Source organism: Passer domesticus, chromosome 1, assembly GCF_036417665.1.
Source record: "Passer domesticus isolate bPasDom1 chromosome 1, bPasDom1.hap1, whole genome shotgun sequence".
In the NCBI taxonomy this organism is placed as follows: domain Eukaryota; kingdom Metazoa; phylum Chordata; class Aves; order Passeriformes; family Passeridae; genus Passer; species Passer domesticus.
In genome coordinates this window covers 138,212,369-138,234,016 of record NC_087474.1, presented here as the reverse complement: position 1 = coordinate 138,234,016, position 21,648 = coordinate 138,212,369, and the positions used below count along the sequence as shown (strand labels likewise).

The following is a 21,648-nucleotide window of genomic DNA, read 5'->3' as shown; positions in this document are numbered from 1 at the left end:
TTGGTGTAGAAGTGGTTCGTTACCTGCTGTTAGCTGAGACAGGAGAATTACAGAGTAACTTGCCTCAATGAGTCAGAATTTCCTTTTTAGCTCAATATAAGTAGTACAGATAACTGTGTTCTTCCTTCTTTTCCCAGGAAAGTTTAGTTTGCATCCTCCCAGTATATTCATGTGAAAGAACATTAAAATGTCAAAAAGACAACTGAAAAATGGGTCAAAAAATGAGAGTGTAATCCTTGTGGCTAAGCCTCCTTCCAGAAATAAGAGTATCACATCTCCTAAACAGTCACACCTAAGCAAGGAGAGGGAAATGTCAGACTGCCAAAGAGCTCAAACTTCTGAAGATGCAGGTTCAAACAGCAAGTGAAAGTCAAACTGGACTTTCAGCTCCTTTTTTCTCCCCAAGGATTCTTACAGTATTTATTAGGTTTTAGCTTTCTTGAATTCATTGTTACTCTCCCACATCAGCAGTTTCTTCCATAATGCTGCTGCCCCTCTAGTTATGCTGGCCAAACTAATGTTTTTCAGCAGCTGGTATTTTTTTGACTCTATAGTTTGGTTTTCAAACAGTACCTAATTGAAAAATAATCTCTTGGCTTTCATTTTTCCAGAGTAGCTTCCCAGTAATAAAGAGTGTAAGGTAAAAAAGCTGTACTTCAAGCAATGTGGACCCAGAGTCACATGTGAAATAGAATAATTATGTTCTAAAGTTTGCAATGCAAGATGTTTTTCCTAACCTAAATTACTTGGAGTTCTACTGTACAGTGCTGTAATGGCAACATGACATTTTTCCCTATTGCATTATTTTATATATATATATATATATATATATATATATATATATATGTAAAAGTTTCTCATTTTTATGGAGCTGTGACTTTTGCCAGGAAGTAAAAGTCAAACATTTCCTAGTGAAAAAATGGTGACAGTTCTCTCTGTTTTTGCAGACATACCTATTCCAGGTATGGAATACTTCACTGATACTGTATTCCAAATAAAGAGAAATCCTGACTTAAGACATTTGTGTCACTGCAGATTTGCGGGTACAAATGGCTCATGCAAGATATTCTCAGGTGGATGGAGAATCATGAGATGTGATGGGAAAACAAAGAAAATTTACACATGGGGAGCATTTTTGGATTACCCTGAGCTCAGAGTTAGTCTGATTTCAATTTTGTTAATACTAAAGTGGGACATTTTCTTGATACTTGTACAGTTGCAAATTCACTTGGTTGTTAATGCCAATTCAAACAATTATGGGAGGGATATTTAGCTTGTGAAAGAATTCAACCTGTAGTGGACTATGACTTGTTTCCACAGCTGGTGTAGACTGTTCCTCTTGCTTTTAGTGAACTACATTTTAGGAGACTGGTTTCTCTTCCTAATTTTTAATATAAAAGGGCTATTTTACATTTTAAAATAACCTCCTAGTAATGTTAGCTATTAATGTCTTAGCAGTTTTTTGATGGATTGGGGTGGGGTTGTTTTGGATTTTGCTGTTTGCATGCTTTTATGTATAGGAACCAGAAAAGGACTGATTTCAGCAGTGCTGACTTTAAACCTGAAGTTTAGTGACCAAAAGTTCATCCTGAACAAAATACTAATACTTGCTTTTCTCAAATTCTTTCAAATCCAGTGTTAGAACTGTGCATACACAGAATTGCAGTGTTACAAGGGTTACCCCAGTCCCCTGTAGGAAAGAAGCTGCCATCCCAAGCTATACTGGGGAAGGGGTCAAGAATGCATCTAGCTACAGCTTTGCATGGATTGGAGAAGGACCTGCCTACAGAGGATATTGCTATGAAGAAAATTTGGGAAATTGCTATGTTGAAGAGCTGGAGGATGGTCAAGGCAGAGGAGGCTGCTGTTTACCTGCCATGATGAGAAAGGAAATATTACAGAACTACAGAATCAGGTGACTTTTTTAGGTTGTAAAAAACCTGAGACTGAGTCAAACCTTTGACTGATCTCCACCTTGTAAATGAAACCACAGCACTAAGTGCCACATCCCGTCGTTTCTTGAACAATTCCAGGGATGATGATGCCACCGCTTCCCTGGGAAGCCTGTTCCAATGTTTAACAACTATTTCCACAAAGAAATTCCTCCTGATGTCCAGCCTAAACCTCCCCTGGCACAGCTTAAGGCTGTGCCCTCTTATCTTGTCGCTAGTTGCCTGAGAGAAGACTTTACAGGAGAGTGATTCCTTTTGAGAGGACAGACAGGTCTGCCTCAACTGTCCTGACTCAGCACATTTGGAACAAAACATCACCAAGTGCAGAAAGAGGCGTTTGTAATGCTTGCTCCAGATCACAAAATAAACAGAGGGAATGTGCAGCTGGCCTGGTAGCAGCAACAGAGCCTAAGCCTTTGCTCTTCATTTGGCACAAAGAGCTGCAGTGCCTGCATAGGAATTAAACATTTTCTTTTCACCAGACCTCTCTGCCACATTCAGAAACACCAGTGATATGATGCTGCAGCTGACCTGAAAAGTGAGTGGGCAGAAACTGTAAAGATTTTACATTAAGAAAACAGCCAGTATGCTCCCAATGCAGTACATACTGATTCTTCTTGGTTTGTATCACCTTGATTATTCCACCTCTAGTAATACAGAAAGCAGGATCCTGAGCTGAACAAATTCAAAGAGAAATGTCTTACTCAGGAATAAAAAACTGCAGATTAACCAAGATCTGTATCACAAACCAATTTCAAACATGTAAAGCAAGATCACCAAATGAAGAACTTAATGTCAGGTTCCTAAGATTTCTACCATGCTGACAGTTTGTGATAAAAAAACCCACGAATCTTGTTCACAGAAATTCATTATGTAGCATTTTACACAAAAATACAGGATGTTGTTATACAGCCAAGCATCTGGGATGATTAACCCTGATTTAAGAAAAACAAATCTCTAGGAAAAGCAGCTATTTACGAGAACAAGGATGAAGGCAGAACAAACTACCGGATTTGTGCAATTTGAACAAGCTGAATGTTAGGAAGCATTATTTTACCATAAAACAAATCAAACAGAAATACTTACCTTGATCCTAACAGATGCTGAGTACAAAGCTACTAGTAATTTCCCTCAAAAAAACTCAGACCAGTACCTTTAGAGAGAGAGAGGATTAAAATTACCTGAAACATTCAGCAATGTTTTCACAGTACCAAAGAAGAGGAATTCAGGGAAGCCACACAGGAGTATGTCCTGAAAGATGTGCTGAATACTGAACAAAGGGGCAGTCGAGCCCACAGTGCAATGACAGCTGTGGGCAACAACAGAGATGAGGCCAGGAGGAAGACACAGCCAAAGCAAGAGCAGAGTGAAAACACCAGAGACATGTATTTTGTTTTATCCATGCTAATGCATACATATTAATGTATGGGCTCTCTTCCCTGGTTGCAAAGCTGTCCCACCATCCCACTACCTATAGTCACTTCAGTGCTCAATCTCAACACACAGTTAAATAATTTCTGCTAGAGCTTTTCCTGACAGTTTTCTTGCATTCAAATATACATGCTCTTTCTTCCAACTCTGAAGCATCATCACTACTTGCAGGAAGCCTGCTCCTTGCACTAAATAGAACTACTTAGCTGATTTATAGGGCATTTACTGTAACTGCTTTTGGGAACAAACAAAGCAGTCTTTTTTCTATTTCCTTTCCTCGGCAAAGAATCAGAACTGTCAGAAGTATCCATTAGCACAGCATTTGTCCAAGAATTCTGTCATACTGCTGTTATTACAGGAAAGACAAGAAAAGCAATCTCAGACAAGGACATATGACTTGGCAGACAAGTGAAAAAGAGATATCAGCCTAATATTCCAAGAAGAAACTTAGCTACTGCCAGCAAGCTGACAGCTACAGTTCATGTGCATCTGCTGTTTCCCTGGAACTGCATTTTGCAGAAGTGTGAAGTCAGACACTTCGCAATTCTAGCAAGTTAAGACATTAAAGAAAAAAACTCAGCACTCTGAATCCATAGTAAAATAACCAAACAAGCTTTAATATGTTTTTTTCCAAGATCTAATATACAAATACAATGGTAATAATGTACTCTTCTTTTGTAAGCTTGGATGAAATATATTGAAGTCCACTTTCCGCATGTTATATAAATAATCATCTAAAGCAACCTAGAAAAGAAGAAAAAGCCTTAATACACATGGTGCACACAAATAATTAGGCATTAAGTTTTAAAAGCAATACAAGAAACCAAATAAGAAACTGCAAAAAAGGCTTGATAGTTTGCCTGTGCTATTAAATGGTAGTGAAATCATCACATTCCAAGCATATAAAAAAGTCAAGTTTTGTGAAGAGAAGCATTATCTTTTAGTAGACCAAACACCAAATTATGAAAATAGACAGGATTTGGGGCTCTTGCATTAGAACAGCAGTCTATGAATAAAGACATCTTGGGTGGAATGATGTAGTTAAAAGAGAAGGATTAGAAGTGTTGATCAAAACTCTAAGGTTCTACAGTCAGGCACACATTATGATTTCTATGAGTTTTAGATATTACATCCTCCCAAAATAAGACACGTGAAGTGGTAGTTGACCATGCTTAATTTGAATACTCTTCACAAATGCATCAGCACAGCAATAAGTCCATCACTTAAAGAGTGAGATCACACCCACCGTACAGAAAAAAGCAGGATACGCCTTCACAGGAACTTTCTTACTGAAAGATCTAGCCTAAAAGTAAATGGGGTAAGGTGGGAGAGAAAAACAAAACACAAAAAAAGTACTTATCAGAAGAATTTAACATTCCTGATTAAACATCAAGTACTGTATATAATGTTTAGAGGCAGCACACTCTATTACCAGGGTTATCCCTTTTTATTTTGACATCCTAAAACTGCAACATTTCATTCCATGAAAGCTGTGTACAAAAGTAGTTACACAAAAGTACGTAATACTGGCAGAGGCTTGCAAAAATACTTACTGATTTGACAGACCTCAAGACTACATACTATAAACCAAGGTAAATTAGCATGCCTTCTTCCAACAAAGTCCCAAATTGCATTTGGTTTAGTAAATACAGTTTAATTTCTTTTTTTTTTTTTTTTTTTTACTTTTTTTTTGTTTCCCCCAATATACAGAAATGATGGAAGACCAGAAATGCATTTTTCTGAGTGCATCTTTTTGGTTCAATGTTGCCATCAGTCCCAGGAATCCAGTTGTAAATCCTTTGGTTATTTATCTGAGACATTGAAATTATCTCAGTTCCTCAGTATCTACATATAAAAATCTAAAGCATGGCTGTATTAAATCAACAGTTTAAACTCATATTCAAGTCAGTACATCTAACAGAGCTGAACAAGTCTTCCTGTAATGCCTGTCTATAAAAACAAAATCCCTTCTTGTTTTGCCTTTTTTTACAGGCTGAAACAAACTAACTCTCTATAAATAGAGGCAAGAATGTGTGAGTTTGTAAAGTTTCATTTTTCACAGACCTTTCAGACAACTGAGAAAATGAGCCTGAAAGTTTAGGAGGAAAAAATGATCAATCTTTTCAGAAGACAAATTATTTTAAAATTTTGAGATATCATAACACTTGTGTATATCTATTTCTAAAATAGAAAAATGTTCTGCCCTGATCCAATGCTCTGCCCTTCTATTATTAATTGCAAGATGAAAAAATAAAGTAGTCTTGTTTGACCTTCTCAACCCAGAATGGGTCACATGTCATTCAGAAAGCATTTTATCTCCCTTGATAAACTGAGTCCCACAATGATGTAGGACAACAGAGACAAATGCAAAAAGTCAAAAGGGAGACCCTTTTTCACCAAAGGAATTGGGGAAGGGGTGCTGAAGAGAAAGAGGGAGAATTTATAAATGTATTTGTAGGCTTTCAAAGGGAACACTTTGGGGGACTGACAGAGCATTTTGTTACATGCTTTTATGCTGATAAAACACACAATTCCTAAGGAAAACTGCAATCTTCATTATCATATTTTGCCACCTGCTGGTCAGCAGTTGCAGTGTCAGGAAGACCTGACCAATACTCCAGAAATTTTTTTCTCAAGATTAAGGGCCACACTACTACAATATGCTTCATGTAACATGGCTGAGACTCCATCAGCATTTCAGATTTACGTGTCTTCTGGCTGTGAAATGGGGGTGGTAATTGTTACCCTCATCCTCTAAAATACATGGTTTGTGTAACAAATGCTGAGATAGCTGAAACCTCACTGCAGGTTTGAACTTTACCCTGCCCTGTAATCCCAGCTAAAACAAAGGGTAAGTGGCTGTGAAGACCCTCAGGCAAAACAAAATGGTGATTTTATACTGCAGAACAGAGGCATGTAAAGGCACCAGCCCATTAGATTCACCTAAGGTCCTGAAATACCCAGCAAATGCTGCCAGCAAAAGCCCATTTCATCCATTAGGCAGAAAGTATCCTTGTCCTTGCATTAACAGAGACCATCTGATTATGGAGGAGGCCAACATTCTGTTACTGGTGCCAGCTATGGCCAGTTCAAGTGGTTTGAACACTCTACAGTTCCTGCACTGTCAACAATTCACTGAAGATGGGAGACTAGAAGCAAGTATTCAGAGAGGAACTGTTTTAAAATTTTAATTAAGGTGATACAACCCACCCATTAAAAAACATACAAAGGGGGAAGAAAATGGGAGGAGTGCCAGGATCAACAGTCAGTTGAATAAAATGCTAATGCTGCCCTAATCTGGTTTCCTTGTATTTATACTTTTCTCTTTAGTCTCCAATTACATGACCACACTGCATACTTTCCACAGGACCCTCTCAGTGCATAACATGGGCAGGGCTCTAGGAATGGAGTGGGAAGAAAGGAGAGCTGTTCTCTTCAGAAGTTGGTAGGCCCATGTTGGGAACAAAGGAACCAATGCACTATGAATTATCAATTACCTGAAAGGTTCTGAAGAACCAAATTCTCTTCCTGCTTCTATCCCAAAGTTTTAATACAATACCAGCAACCAAATTTGAGTATGTGGACCATAAATACACATTACTCATTTTCCATGCCTCCCATCCCTGATATGAGGCATTTCGGGCCACGCACTTGACATTTTTCTTAGCCAAAAGGCAATGGGTTTTATACACTGTACATTATGGGTTGAAGGGTGCAGAATAAAAAAAAAAATCAAAACATTTCAGCTTGAACAAAGATAATGGACAGTTTTGATGTTGTACTTTTCCCTCTTTCTAAATGAAGTAAACAGTTTTCTTGGGCATGTGACCACAAAAACTGAGACATCAGGTTAAACAATATGAACAGGAATACTTTAAATATTAATTATAATTAGTGTATGGAAAATAAAGCCAAAGGGTACAAAGAATCATAGAATGGTTTGGGCTGGAAGGGATCATCTGGTTCCAACCCTCCTGCTATGGGCAGGGACACTTCCCACTAGACCAGGCTGCTCAAATCCCCATCCAACCTGCCCTTGGATACTTCCAGGGATAGGGCATCTACAGCTTCTCTGGGCAATCTGTGCCAGTGTCCCACCACACTCACAGGGAAGAATTTCTTCCTAACATCTAATCTAAACCTGCTGTCATTCAGTTTAAAGCAATCTCCCCTTGTCCTTAATGTCCTTGTAAAAAGTCCCTCTGGCTTTCTCGTAGGCTCCCTTTAGGTACTGGAGGGCTGTTATAACATATTCACATTATTAACAAAAAACAAAAACATCAATCAGCTCAGTAGGCACTGACTGAACAAACCAGGGATGCCACATTTGACTTTCAGAAAAAAAGATGAAGGGCTTTCCTATTTCGATTGCATAAGATACTGTGATCACAGGTAAAACTGTAATTGAGGATTATATTAATGGTGCAAATGCAGAGATAAATCTGGCATTTCTTGACTCTGAAGTGGTATCTTTCCAGACTACCTCGACTGGAACCACTGGGGGCAATACTGAAAGTGTACATGTACTTGTAGACCTAAGAAACTCTTTGTAGCTCTTTGTTTTCCAGCCAGAGGAAGACAAAGCATTGCCAATAAAATATTCTTCTGCTTTTGTCCTGTGCACTAGGCAAGCATCTCATAATGCAGCTAGAATAAAAGCATGAAAGAAAAAAGAGTAGGACTCTGCAGTTCTTCAGGGCCCATCATCCACTGTTCCAACCAAACAGACTTTCCTAATTGACTTGGCTGCATGCCAGAAAAGAAATAAGCAGAAAGCACCTTTCTCAACATAGCTTTGGGCATGGCTGGTCATGTCAGGGAATGAATCCCCCTCCCACACACACTAACCAGCAGTTAAAGGCAACATGCTCTGTTTTCCTGGCAGCCATTCCACTGGGAAATACTGTATGCAGATGTTCTTACTATGGTGCTCATCCCATGCTGGCACATCTATAAAACTCTACTTAAAGTTTCTCTTCCAGTACTAATTCTTTTAGGCAGCATTTATATCTATGAAATTGGACTTGGCTGTGAGTAAACTGTCTCCTGCACATAAAGATAATATTCATACAGAAGCAGTTATAATATATTTGAATCTTTAATGTGGTGGGATTTTTTTAATGTAATCTCTCAAAATAAAAAAGGGCAAAATATTTTAAATTAAGTATGCAGCTTTAAGTCTTCTAACAACAAATGCTTTGTGAAGACTAGCATCAGCTACGTTTATTTAAATAAATAAAAGGAAAAGAATCTCACATGTTCTAGGTGAATATGGGCCTGGCTGGCGATGTCATAGATTACATCTCTCACATTTTTCTCTTGCTTGCCTCTTATGAAATCCTCTTGTGAAACTCCATGCTAGACATAGGAAGGAAAACCAAAATCAAAAAACAGAAAAAACCCTCTAAAAATATCAAGTTTCCATTTTTGCTTTTCAAAAACCTGTCCCGGCAATGAAGCTAAGGACTAAAGATTAAAACAGCTTAAGTGCTCTACCACTGCTCTCTCATTTTTTAATTCCCTTTCTTTTGGTCAGTCACTTGGAAAAAATCAAGACAATGAAGAGAACAATTAGTACAGACTCTCTGCACAAGTTTGTTTCCTAAGATTTTCGAGTGAGTAAGATACAGACAGATTTCAAAGTCTGGGGGACTTAGATCAATTTAGACAGACAATTTTTAAAACCATAATCCAAGAATCAATCTTAAGGATAAGAAATCCAATAACAGCTACGACAAAAGCCATGCTGGCCTTTGAATCTTGGGATTGGTATGCACATCCCAGGCTCACAAAAAACCAACAACCAACAAAACACCAAACAAAGCCATCTCCAAAAACCAACCAACCAACCCCAGAAGCACCAAAAAAAGCCCTTCCAAACCCCAAAAAGCCAACTCCAAACTCATTCCTTGACTACAGCAACCAATGTTAAGACAGAATATGGCATATTCAGAACTGCTCCAGCTGCCCACTCCTCTGAACCACACTGAGACATGTGAGAGCTCTATGAAGGTGGGCAGAAGGTGTCAAAGGAGACTCAGGAGAACTCCACAGGTCTTGCCAGCAGCTGAAATGCTTACAAGATTGTCTGCACAGAAGGGATGCAAGCTGTTTTTACAGTTTCACTGCAGAACACCTTCAATGGCAAGGAATGACTGAATTTTCAGGCTGTCTTTGAAAAGCTGAAAACTTGGAAGGCCTCCCATAACACACAGTCCCAGAAGGGCTGAAAGGAGAGTGCAATTCCTTTCTGCAGTCTTAGAACCCTGACCTATATTAGTATTTTTAGTATCTGACCTATATTAGTATCTTAGTATCATTTTTTGCAGCTACCTACATTACTAAATTTCCAATCCAAATTTTTAACTGTATTAAAATTATATTCAGAAAATACTAACACAATCACCTTAGGCATCACCATAATTGTATACATTTTGGTTAAGTTGAAAAAGAACAGCATTAACATTTAAAAATAAAGACTGGAAATGAAGGACTAACAGCTGAGATGCCTACAGATTAACCCAGGGAACATTAATGAAAAAATGTGAGCTTCAACCCCATTTTACCTAAACTGAAATATCTGCTAAATTCCAGTGCAAATGCGATGTACAGTTTAAATTGGAGGGCTATACCATCTCCTACAGAAATGTATGGAATATAGGCCTATAACTGTAAAATATGGAACAGGAAAAAAAATCCCAAAAACCACCAGCACATTATGAAAAGTTAATAAAGAGAAGCACAAAGAAGATTATTCAAAGTAAAATTTCTCACAGTGCTTCCTTTATGGTGACAGAATAGGAAAAAAAAAAAAAAAACAAGAAAAAAACCCCCACACCCAATCCTAAAACACAAACCCCCAGAACCCATTCCGTACGTGCATTTTTATACATTATTGGAAAAATTCCTGAAACCTAAAATATTAATACATTTAATAATAACAAACAAACCCCTAAGAGAAATCTAGAGTTTTTTGAAGGTCACTCCTCTCACTTCCCAAAAGATAATAAAACTGTGACAATCAGCAGGCCACAGCAGAATGAGTAAAAATAAAGAAAAAACATACCATTTCTTTCTGGCATAATAAATTAGGATCTCATAACTAACCTTGAGAAACAGAGTTAGTAAAACTACACTGTTCAGTTCCAGACTATTTGCTTCTCTTACCAACATACAAATGTCCATGGGAAGAAAGACCTTTTGTCTTGTACAGTGATATGGAGTTGCTCTTAAACAGGTAACTATGCCTTGTGCTTTCCCAATGTGGCTGGCTGCATGGTCAGCATGGATGTCCCTCACACCTAGAATGGCAGAAACAGTATGTTTAGAAACATGCAGTCAGGCCTTTTGAGGGGTATGGCCTTCTCTGATGTGTATCACAGTCATGCTTTATGAAAGCTATGTGCATTGGTCCCTGACAGAACTGTCCATGTGCATAAACTGCCTTGAGATCTCATCTCAGAGGTGCAAAACAGCAGGAAAATCCATTCATTTCCACATTCAGGAGCAAGATGTCTCTTGTTACAGTATCTGCAAAGGGTATCCTTAGCAGAGCAGCACCTATTCAGTTATAACACACTGGTACACAAACTCACTTTCATTGGCATATCCTCTCCCAGGATAACAGTATTCCAAGAACTGCTTTTCCTGCCACAAAAAGTCATTCAAGAGTGAGATTCCTGACAAGCATTAATACTTACAACGTGGTTTCATGATTAGCTGCAGCTGATTCATCAGTGTAGTGAAGTCAAAGAGAATGATCCCATGCTTCACCCCCCAAACCCGTATTTCTATCCCCTCCCTTCTCTGTCAGCAGCAATGAGGCAAACTGAATCAGACCACCAAAACAACAGAAAACTAATGTTAGTTACTGCACAGTCACAAAACTGTGAGAACTGAGAGAGGGAGATGAGTGGGGCAGAGCAGCACCATCGCTCTTCATGACAAGACCATACAAGCTTGGCTTAGACTGACTATAAACCTGAGCTGAGATAAAATGAAAATTTAAATGAAAATTTATAAAAATTCTTAACAGAAGCAGCATTCTACAAAGAAAGAAATGAGGATACAGCAATTACAGACCAATGAAACCTAAGTGACATCTGGAAATAACACTGGGGGTAGAAGATTCACTGCAGAAGCCTGTCTGGGTTTCAGTGGGTCTCAGAATTCTCTGTGAAAGAGTGACTGTACACACACTACAGGGACTGATTTTGGCAATGGCAGCAGAAAGCAAAGTGTGGCTTGGAGGAATCAATGGACAATATTTACTAACTACTTAGGTAATTAGAGAGCACAAATATTAGTATTTTTAAATTACAGGAGTTGAGAGGAAGTACCAGGGCTTCAGATGACAGGATTCCCAGTCAAAATGAGCTTGACAAAAGGAATAACCTGAAACCAGCAAGAATACAGCAGTACTAGTACTGGGAGAGCACACACCAGGAGAGATTCAACAGGAATAAGGAGTCTTAAATAGCAAAAGAAATTTAGCAAACATGACCTAAATGAAACCAGGTCCACCCAGTCTAGAAAACACTGCTGATGGGTAACACCAAGAAAGGGGCTGTATTTGATGAGTTTCTCAATTTGTGGGGAAAAATAAATAACAAAAGTTAACTGTTTAATATGCAGTGAAGGAGACTTTTGCTTAGATATTTTGTTACATTTGTATATTTAAGAGAAGTTAAGTATGACAAGAGAACAATTAGAATACCCAGAGTTTCTACACAGATTTTCAGAAACAGCTTTATCTGATTTGTACGAGGAGTGAGTGATCCAAGCATGACTGAACTTATTCAGGATTTCTCAGAATGGACCACACTGGCATTTCTCATGGTACTACATTCTTCAATAAGAGGTTCAGAAAGATATTTGCAACATTTCACTAATTTCCTACTGAGGAAGCAAACATCAGATGTTAAGAAATAAGTTCCTCAGTTCTTTCAAAGAAGAATGTACTCACCATCTCTCTCTTTTTACTTCTCATTTTTCTATTTTTTTAAACTTTTAACATCAGTACTTGCCTTTCATCAGATTAGTCTGACAAGCAAGAGGAAAATATTGCTACTACAATACTAAACACTAAATAATCATTATCACCATAATTTTCACCTTTTTTTTACATCTGAGCTCATATTGGAAATACTTCTATAATGCAACAGATACCTAAAGGAAAATTACCCTTTTTTCACTACAAATGAACAGTTCTTTCCCAATCTGTGGTTCTTACATTAGACATGACACAGACAGTAGCTTCTGATCACAGGGATCATCTTTGTTGCATTTTTTTCTAGCTCTTCAATTACTGATAGTAAACCTACTTCTAGGAAGAGGAGAGGATTCAGACCAAAACTTACAACATCACCAAAAGAAGTTTATAGGTTGGGGAGTTGGCTGTTTCAAGATCACCAGTGTCCATCACTGCAGTATAGAACAACAGCTGCAGGACACCTACAGTATTTTGACAAGTAGGATAATTGAAACACAGTGAGGAGCTGAATTTTCTGCATTCTGTAAGAGGAGCGAGAACAGAGAAAATAAAGCAACAAAGAACAGTAGGAAACTGCACTACAGTGAGCTCTGCACTGAGCAGCTTCCAAGGAAAGCACAGAGTTCTAGGACAGCTGCAGTGCAATTCCACATTTATGGTTCAGCATCCAAAAGATATCTGAAGTTCTATCTAGGACAACTTTTACTGAAATTAAACTCCAGTAGGAAAAGAAAGGGCTTTTTGAAATATCAGTAAATATTGTAGTTGCACTAATGAGTCATCAGCAAAACCCAGAAAGGGAAAAACACTTACCCAGTGTTTCCAAGGTGAGGTACAAGAGAGCACTCTGAGTGTTCTCAGCGTATGTTTCCAGCTCCTGGATGTTACGGTATGGCCTATCATCCAAATTCTTCTCCTGGAATATAAACACAGAGCTTCAGGAGAACACAAACACAACTGCTGTTCGTACAGGCTTATTACTACAGTCCTGTCAATCCAATGCACCACTGGAAACACAAAAGGACAAAACTGAGAGACAGAGAGAGAGAGTATAAACTCAGATAGAAGCAGTCATTAAAGCCTCCAGCAAGCCTAAAAAATAACTATGCTCAACTGCAGCCAAGGAGCAAATATAACTTTCTGTAATAATATAAAATCAGAATTCTCCATAAGAAAGGAAACAGCAAAACCAAAACATCATATGGCATTCTTGCATTGTAGGGTTGTCAAGATTTAATTTGCATCTGGAGCAGAGTGAAATTTAGATAAACAGGAATGTATTTTTTAAAAACATAAAATAAACCTATGAAATGCAGAGAAGTGTTAAAGTCACATAAAAATGTAGATTCATAGAATTATAGAGTGGTTTGGGTTAAGAGGGATTTTAAAGGTCATCTAGCTCCAAGTCCTCTGTCATGGACATGGAAACCTTCTACCAGACCAGGTTGCTCAGAGGTCCACCCAACCTCTGAACACCTCATTAAGAGTTCACAACCGCTTTGTGCAACCTGTTCCAGTGTCTCACCATCCCCACAGTAAACTATTTCTTTCTCAGATCTAATCTAAACCTACCCTTCTTCATCTCAAGGCCATTCTCCCTTGGCCTATCACTACATGCCCTCATCAAAAGTCCCTCTCCAGCTCTTGTAAGGCCCTTCTAGGTACTGAAGGTGCTCTAAGAAGGCTCCAGAGCCTTCTCTTCCCCAGAATCAACAGCTCCAAATCTCTCAGCTTATCTTCACAGGAGAGGTGCTCCAGCCCTCTGAACAACTTAGTGGCGCTAACAAATAATACACCCAAGATAATAAAATACACCCAAAACTATAACATCCTCCAGCATCCTCCTGTCCTAGCAGTTTCTGTGGTTGAAACATACCACTCTTAAAGACTAAAAAATCTTAACATTAAGAAAGTCTCAAGTCTTTCATAGCAATGACCCTCTGCAAGTAACTGACCATCAATTTGCTCAATTTATAGCTTCATGAGACACTTACTTTAGCAGCAAAATTAGGAGATTCCTGCACTCTGCTTTTCATTCTTGTCCTTGTGTCAGAGTTTGTAGCAACATTACTGTACCAGTGATGTTCTTAACCTTGTCTTTTCCAGGAAAAAAAGGTGGCTATTTTAAACTTCATATGATTTGAATGCTACAGTTTACACCACTGCTTAGAAAAAACTCCACAGCCATGATAAGGCGTAGCATGAAAATGTGGCAGAAGGGCTCAGATTAGTAATTTGATTTTTGAGATTTTATACCCACATGAACTCACAAACGACATCAATTTAAGACAAAAATAAACAAAGGATTCTATTAGCCATTTTGGCAGAAAGAAGAGAAATTATGACAAGCAGCATCAATGAAGAACTTTTAAAAATGTAGCAGTATTTTTAAAGAGAAATACTACTGTCTGGAAAATTACATAAGCTTCTGTTTTACACACAAACCTATAAAAATAAGGAAAAGAAAACCCAAATATTACTAAAAGTAGAATCAGACTCTGAAGGGTAAATACTTACTCTTTCATCTATGATCTTCATGAACCACATTTTAGTCAAGTTATGCCTCTTGACAGCCTGAAAATTATGAAATAAAACCTCCTTGTTAATGTATACAAAGTGATGGTAGTACTGATACTGAAGGCTGAAATACATTTTAAGTATTTAATACAAGAATTGTATTCACTGGATTAAATCAAAGAGGCAAGTCAGTGCAAAATGAGAATGTTCTTAAAATAAAAAAAAATTTCAACTGGCATTTACAGCAAGTTGCTGCAAACAGAAAATAAATACCAGACATCAAGCCAGCAAACTAAAAGCATTTCTTTAAAAATGTTTATGAAATTAATTTATTCTTGGAGTCATATGTTCCCACAAAATATATGCAGATTACTATGTTCACTTTCCAAAAAGAAGAGAGTTTCCTCCAGAGTCCAGCAATAAGAATATTTCCCCCGTAAATTCTCAAGAAAATATCAGCACAACATACCGATATGTACTGCAAAGACAGAATGCTAACAAAGCAATACAATTAATATTAGGCATTTGTTTAAAAAATATTGCACAGTAACATTCTTCTTTTGGTTCTTGTCTTATATTTGACATCCTTCCTGAGCCACTTCATTCTATCAACTTACCTTCAATCCTCTTCCACACTGAAATTTTCAGAACACGTTTTCAGAAAGGCTACAATCACATGTAAAAACATCTATAAATAAAATTTACAGGGCAGATTTCTCATTGCTCACTTTCAACTTCTCCTTTACATCCATCATATTAGTAAATATTTTTTCAAGGTTTGACAAGACCAGATCTTGTTGATTCTATAAATTCTGCTTGAGACAGTACTTGCTAGATGAAAAAGCACATTTAAATTATAATTACAAATGTCGGGTTTTCATCTCACTTGTTCACCTCATGTAACATTTTGTAAATAAAATCCTTGGAATACTAACAGGTCAAGACTTAAAGGACCAAACTCAACTATGCTCAATGACCCACTTTGTACATTACATCCATTACTTCATTCAAACACATGGGTCCTCATTTCTTTGAAGTTTGAAAAATTGGCTTCTTCCACAGAAATGAACAGAGAATTAGGTCTCACTTTTCATATGTTTAAAATAGACTGAAAAGATCACACATTATACAGTTGCTGTGTAAGTTTATATTAAAGTCACCAAAAGCTGAGCTATTAATAATTCTAGAAATATTATTAAAGGCTATTTATCTACTTTACTAGTGCATAAAAATTTGGAACCCAAATGCAAGTATTCTGGGATATACAAAACTTCAGGAACACATTTAAATATTATAACTTAAATTTATTCTGGAAAATCACATTGTCCTCATATAAACTCAACAGCAACAAAGGAATATACATAGAATATGCTGTGCAAAGACATGTTAATTCTATTAACAGCTCAGCAATACTTGTGAGTTCAGGTGTCTTTCCAAATCCTTTTTTCTAAGAATTGCAATGACATTCTTGGACATTTGTGACGTCATGGGCTTTGAACAGGTCACTCTTGGGGTATTTGCTGAAATATGGAAATAAAATCCTATCCTGACTGCAAAAGTCACCAAGTTATATGGAATTGTTAGTTCACTACAGTGCTCTGCAGTGCTTAGAGCTATCAGAGCTCCTAAAAATACTTTCTGAATTATTTTTCATCATCTTATTTTGCAAGTAGTTTTGTTTGGATTGTATTGTATTGGTCTTCCTTTATAGGAATCACAACTGAGGTGAAGTCTCACCAAAGACCATTCTACTTCCACTTCAAAACCAATTTTCTGTTTTGTGAGAAGGGAGTACCTCTGGCAGTCTTAGCTACTGGAGAGGGCTGCAACTGGTATCCCAGAATCAGAATGACTTCTGTCTGAATACTGTACTGATTTGGGCTGGGATAGTTAATTTTCTTCACAGCACTTTTATGGTGCTGTGTTCTGGACTTGTGCTGAAACGGTGTTGTCAGCTAGAACAGATGCAGCACAGCACACACAAAACACTGACATTACTTCCCACAGTAATATTAAAGCAAATTTTAGGACAAGAAAGGTGTATTTTACCCTCCACAGTTCTGTAGCAACGGGCTGATGTGGTGGGTTATCGCCGTATATGTCCTCCACAGCGTCCCTCCAGAACTGCATCCGCATCAAACCTGTCGTCTTCTGAGTTATGGAGTCTTTAATCTGGAAAGGATACATCTGGAGTGAAATTCAGTGTCTTTTAAAACACTTGGTCTATGCTGAAAAGACAGGCACAGGACAAAGTCAAACTCAGCAGAGAAAGAGCTCAGTTCTGAATTGACATTTATTCCTCATAAAGCTTAGGAACTGCATAGAGTAAACGTGAAATCTTCACCACAACCTGATTTTAAAACCCACAGAGATTAAGTGCTGGGCAACCCTGACTTTAGTTTTCTTCCCTGAAGGAATAAAAGCAGTGGTGACAGCAGTGAGGGAGTGCACACCATGGGCTGCCAGAAGCACAGCCTACAGAAGCTGCTCAGGGGTTTTGCCTGGTCAGCTCATTTCCTCATCACGCCTTTCTGGCAAGCACTGCCAACTTTCCTGGTTGCACTGGCAGTTTCTGGGCACCTTGCAAATTGGACAGACTGCAGCCACTCCTCTCCCACAACTCTCTAACAACTAACTTCCCTCCTGCAGCTTTTCATCACCTCGCTTCTGCCAACAAAGACTTGGTCCTGATTATAGCATTGCATTTTTTGACCAACCTTTTACAGCTGGGATTTAGCTGCACTTTAGGCATTAACCACACGTGCAGCCAGGATTTAGATGCAATCACATAACAATATCAAGAACCACTGCCTGTTTGCTATAACTCGATTTTAAAATGCATAAAGAAAAAGTCATAAAAATTATAACACAAACAAAACAATAGGGCAGGCTGGGTAATTTCCATGAGCCATTCAAAACTGGAGGTTTGTACTGCACTATTTATTCATGGCCCTTGACTGTATAAAAGTTAACCTTGACAAAACACTACCTACTATAGAAAGAATACTTACAAGTGTAACTGAGAATATCAAAATTGTTATTTAAATTTCCAGAGTTCACAAATGTATTTTAATACCTGCCTGAGCCAGTTCCACATTGAAGGCTCTCAAGGCAAAAGCAGAGGTTCGAGATTCCGCAGGCAGCAGCAGAGAACACAGAAACCCTTCATAGTCACGCTTCCTATAAAAGAATCAAAATGCACATATTTATAGCTCTAAGTCAATTTGGTGTGCTATTCCTTAGCACTGAACTCCTCAAAAAGTCACAGTAAGTTATAGCTCAAAACTCTGACTTTGCAAAAGTACCAGCTTTTAGGCTTGTTTTAAAGTAAGACCAACTCCAAGAGAGAGTGCAGGCTGCTTGGACTCTCAGTGCACCTCTGAAATCCACATCTCCAGGTATCTGGCTAAAGGCATGGAGCAAAGCTGTGGCAGAACTGCAAATAGAATCCAGATTGTCCGACTTGCAGATTTCTGCTCCAAACACGAAACCACATTTCTTTAGAAGACTGTGCTTTGGAGCTTGGCAGAAGAGTGCTTGCTTAACCATTAAGTTTTTGTTTACTGGCAACTAGATTCAAAGCATAAAACCTCCGGGAGTTGGCAGTTTCGCTGCAGGTAACTCCTTGCCAACCCAGAGTGATGTGCTTTCGTCTGGCCACGTGGGTGTGCCACGAAATTAAAAACACAGTGCTCAGAATCATGAACTAAAAAATCACTCCAGCTGACAAAAACACCTGACCACCTCTGAAAAGCTAAACTGCTTGTTTTGAACAACATTTGTGTGTACTTTCTGATAAACCTGAAACCTGATTCTTCCTTAGAACACAACGAACTCCCAAGTTTGGCCTGGAGAGTGGAGAAGCAGGTTGTCAAGGAAAACACATGCACTCATTTTCATTAAGTTTGCTGTTCTTGCATGTACTCGTATTTCTTTTGAATATGATCTTAAAATAGAAAGCCAAACTAAACCCAATTATTATTATGTTATTAGGGTTGCTACTTTTAGCATCAAACAAAAAAGAAGTGAAGTTTAACAGAGATGCTTAACCCTACAATACACAGCAGCTGAAAACTAGCCAATGCTTCATTTCCACAACTGTTGCCAGATTCTTTTAGACCTTGATACAAATACAGAAATATCAACCAAAAAAAATTAATTTTTGAGCTGTAGTAGGCTTTATAGGACACCTTCATTATTACAGAACAGATACATTAAACCTCCCTCAGTTAAGACACTTTTTAAAAAGTATTACCAGCTCAAAAACTAATATTTTTTGCAAGACTAATTACAGAAATACTCAGTACTGTCCACCCTAGACAGAGCTGCATGGTTTACAGCCACATTTTCCCAGTTCCAGTCTGTCTGTGTTGTTCACACAACACTCTACTTTCAGAAATGAAACAAAGACATATGTTATACAAAGTACTCAGCAACACAATAGAGAAAATTGTCTGCCCTCTGGTAATGCTGTTGACGTGGTGGGGTTTTGGTTGATTTTTTTTTCAATTATTCCAAGCCTAAAAATTTAGTGCACAAAACCATTAAGCCTCAGTAAAATAAAATTGATATTGCTGTAGATCATGTTCCACCCCAACCTTCTTCATGTATGAGTGTAAGGGATGTAGAAAGGAGGAAATGACCATAAGTCAGGTATTGAGTTTTTTGATAAATAAGCTGAGGTTTTTCAAATAAGTATAAGCTTATATATGAACCCACAGACAGAAGAAAAATTAGTAATGGTCATAACTGGACTTTCCATATAATGAATTTACAATAAAGCTATCAATCCACCAGCTTGTCTTTGAGACCTTGACAGTTAAAGACATAAAACATACCTATAAGGAAAACATTTTTTTAGTCAAATAGCTTGAAGTGAATTTAGCTGTTCAACAGAAAAAGGAAGACCAAAGAGAAAGGGCATCTTCCATATCGTAAAAACAAATACACATTACTAAAGCACAACTCATCTGTATTTCCTAATGTGCTGGAGACTCAAATTCAGAACTAGGGAGTTGCTGACACTTGCATAGCCCCAAGTGTTTTATTTTGTTTAAATAATAATTCCTTCCACTTATTTTTTATAGTTATTATTTCCATGCAATAACTGAACTACTGGGAACAGCAGCTTCAATTAAATAATGCCGAAAGCATAACCACCTTTCATTTTACTATTTTGAATGCTTGTGTGTTTTTCTAATTAGCCCTTTTATCATTTAACAAAAATACATATTAAAAAAAAGTTTTAATTCAACCATCTCATTGGAACCTAACTATTCTGTTCAGAGTTGCTTGTTACCGGAAACATTTCACCTGCAGATGTTAACTTTACCTGTATATTGGCTGTACACACAGCCTCTGGTCTCCTGAGTATCAGGGAAATGAATCCTGGGTAGAATAACTAGGAAAAGAAAGCTGCATTTTGAAAATCATGAAAAATGCAATGTGGCTGTGCATTCTGGTGCATCTGTACAGGTCAGCTTCTTGGTGCTGCACTGAACATTTGAGGTTGTCCCATTACTTTCCCTTAGCTTTCCTACCTCAGACATTACTGCAGACCACACACACCTTTCTGTCATTTTGCAAGCACCAGCTTGGAGAAGATAATCCTGTTCCACTCTTTCTATGCACACATGGAAACCTTCTCCCAGCTTTTGTCAATCATCTGGAAAAACAGTATCCAAAGAAAAGTTACCAAGGTCTTTACTAAGAGACTTGTTTAACATCTTACTTTACAAAGAACTGAATTGCTGGGAGCTCCAAAGCAGCCAAGGGGCCCTACACATTGTTTATGGCCCAGAATCCACGAAGGAAGTGACCTGACCTGGAAGTGTCTGACTGCACTCTGCTCCTCTTGGAGCATTTTGGGTTTGACAAAAAAAAAGGATGTTTTGGAAACACAGCCTTCCTCTTGCGTACAGGACAGAGAAGGCACTGAGCTGCTCCAGCTGTCAGATGTCCTCTGCTTTATCCCGTTTTTCCAGGGAGTGCTCAGAAAGCATGGCTAGTTCTCAGCAGCCAAGATCTGAAAATACCCAATGTTTTTAAACATCCACTTCGGTGATTTCGCTCTCCAAAACACCGATACAAGGGAACAAGAACGTTCCGTACTCTGAAGCCATGAAGGGGGGAGGAGGGAGGTACTGCGGGGGAATGTGCCCGGGAAGGCGGCGGCGCGTCCCTCACGACACGCTCAACCCCCACCGGGACACCTTCCACACCTTCCTGTGCAACCTGCTCCGGGTGACCCTGCCTGGGCGGGGGCTTGGACTGGCTATCTCCGAAGGTCCTTCCAACACAGGCTAACCAGTGGTTCTGTGTGCAGGCCGGATCACGCACGCCGCCTGAACATGCGCCTGGTTTCCACGCTCCCGACACGGCGTGGTCCCACCGGCCTCTCGGGCTATTTTCGGGGCCAGGAGAGCCCGAGTGCGGCCTGCGCAATCCCAGTCATCCTTTCCGGGAGCTCGTCAGCGTTCCCGCCGCGTGGGAAGCGCTGCCGAGCTTTCGCAGGCCGGGCTGGCCGCGCCGCTCCGCGGAGCGCGCACCCCCGCGCCTGCAGCCCCCCGCGGCGGGCACTCACCGCACCAGCTCGGCGCAGTACTGCACCGCTCCTCCGGCCGCCGGGCCGCTCCAGCCCGCCGCCGCCGCCCTCCCGCCGAGCGCCGGCGGCCGCGCCAGGCGGTGCTGGAGGCCGGCGCGCCGCAGCGCTGCCCGCGCCATGCCGCCCGCCATGCCGCCCGCCATGGCCCCGCC

At 39.1% G+C, this 21,648-nt stretch overlaps 1 protein-coding gene and 1 long non-coding RNA gene across 11 annotated transcripts; one reads left to right on the top strand and one right to left on the bottom strand.

Moving 5' to 3' along the window:
* The first annotated feature begins 16 nt into the window (after window positions 1-16).
* Window positions 17-4,705, top strand: LOC135282399 (uncharacterized). Its single transcript, XR_010348595.1, has 2 exons — window positions 17-1,156; window positions 1,637-4,705. It is a non-coding gene; the product is annotated as an uncharacterized LOC135282399 (long non-coding RNA).
* NDUFAF6 (NADH:ubiquinone oxidoreductase complex assembly factor 6) lies at window positions 3,973-21,648 on the bottom strand. Of its 10 annotated transcripts, none has more exons than XM_064392076.1 (10): window positions 21,476-21,585; window positions 20,433-20,557; window positions 17,969-18,072; window positions 16,942-17,064; window positions 14,893-14,949; window positions 13,189-13,291; window positions 10,551-10,684; window positions 8,640-8,741; window positions 4,630-4,686; window positions 3,973-4,127 (listed from the first exon to the last, which is right to left on the bottom strand). In XM_064392076.1, exons 3-10 carry the CDS (start codon window positions 17,987-17,989, stop codon window positions 3,999-4,001), a joined length of 726 nt encoding a protein of 241 aa, XP_064248146.1. In that variant the 5' UTR covers window positions 17,990-18,072; window positions 20,433-20,557; window positions 21,476-21,585; the 3' UTR covers window positions 3,973-3,998. The 10 variants fall into 10 exon arrangements, with proteins under 10 accessions (XP_064248146.1, XP_064248166.1, XP_064248187.1 ...); XM_064392096.1 differs by having other exon boundaries at window positions 20,461-20,557; XM_064392117.1 differs by having other exon boundaries at window positions 17,973-18,072; window positions 21,476-21,578.

Excerpts from the sequence above, each read along its gene's own strand:
- NDUFAF6 (XM_064392044.1), bottom strand. The coding sequence starts at position 21,639 with ATGGCGGGCGGCATGGCGGGCGGCATGGCGCGGGCAGCGCTGCGGCGC. Across the intron at positions 14,950-16,941 it reads TTGCTACAGAACTGTGGAGG|GCTGTCAAGAGGCATAACTT; the intron begins GTAAAATACACC and ends CATAATTTTCAG. Across the intron at positions 13,292-14,892 it reads TGAAGATCATAGATGAAAGA|GAGAAGAATTTGGATGATAG; the intron begins GTAAGTATTTAC and ends TTTATATTCCAG.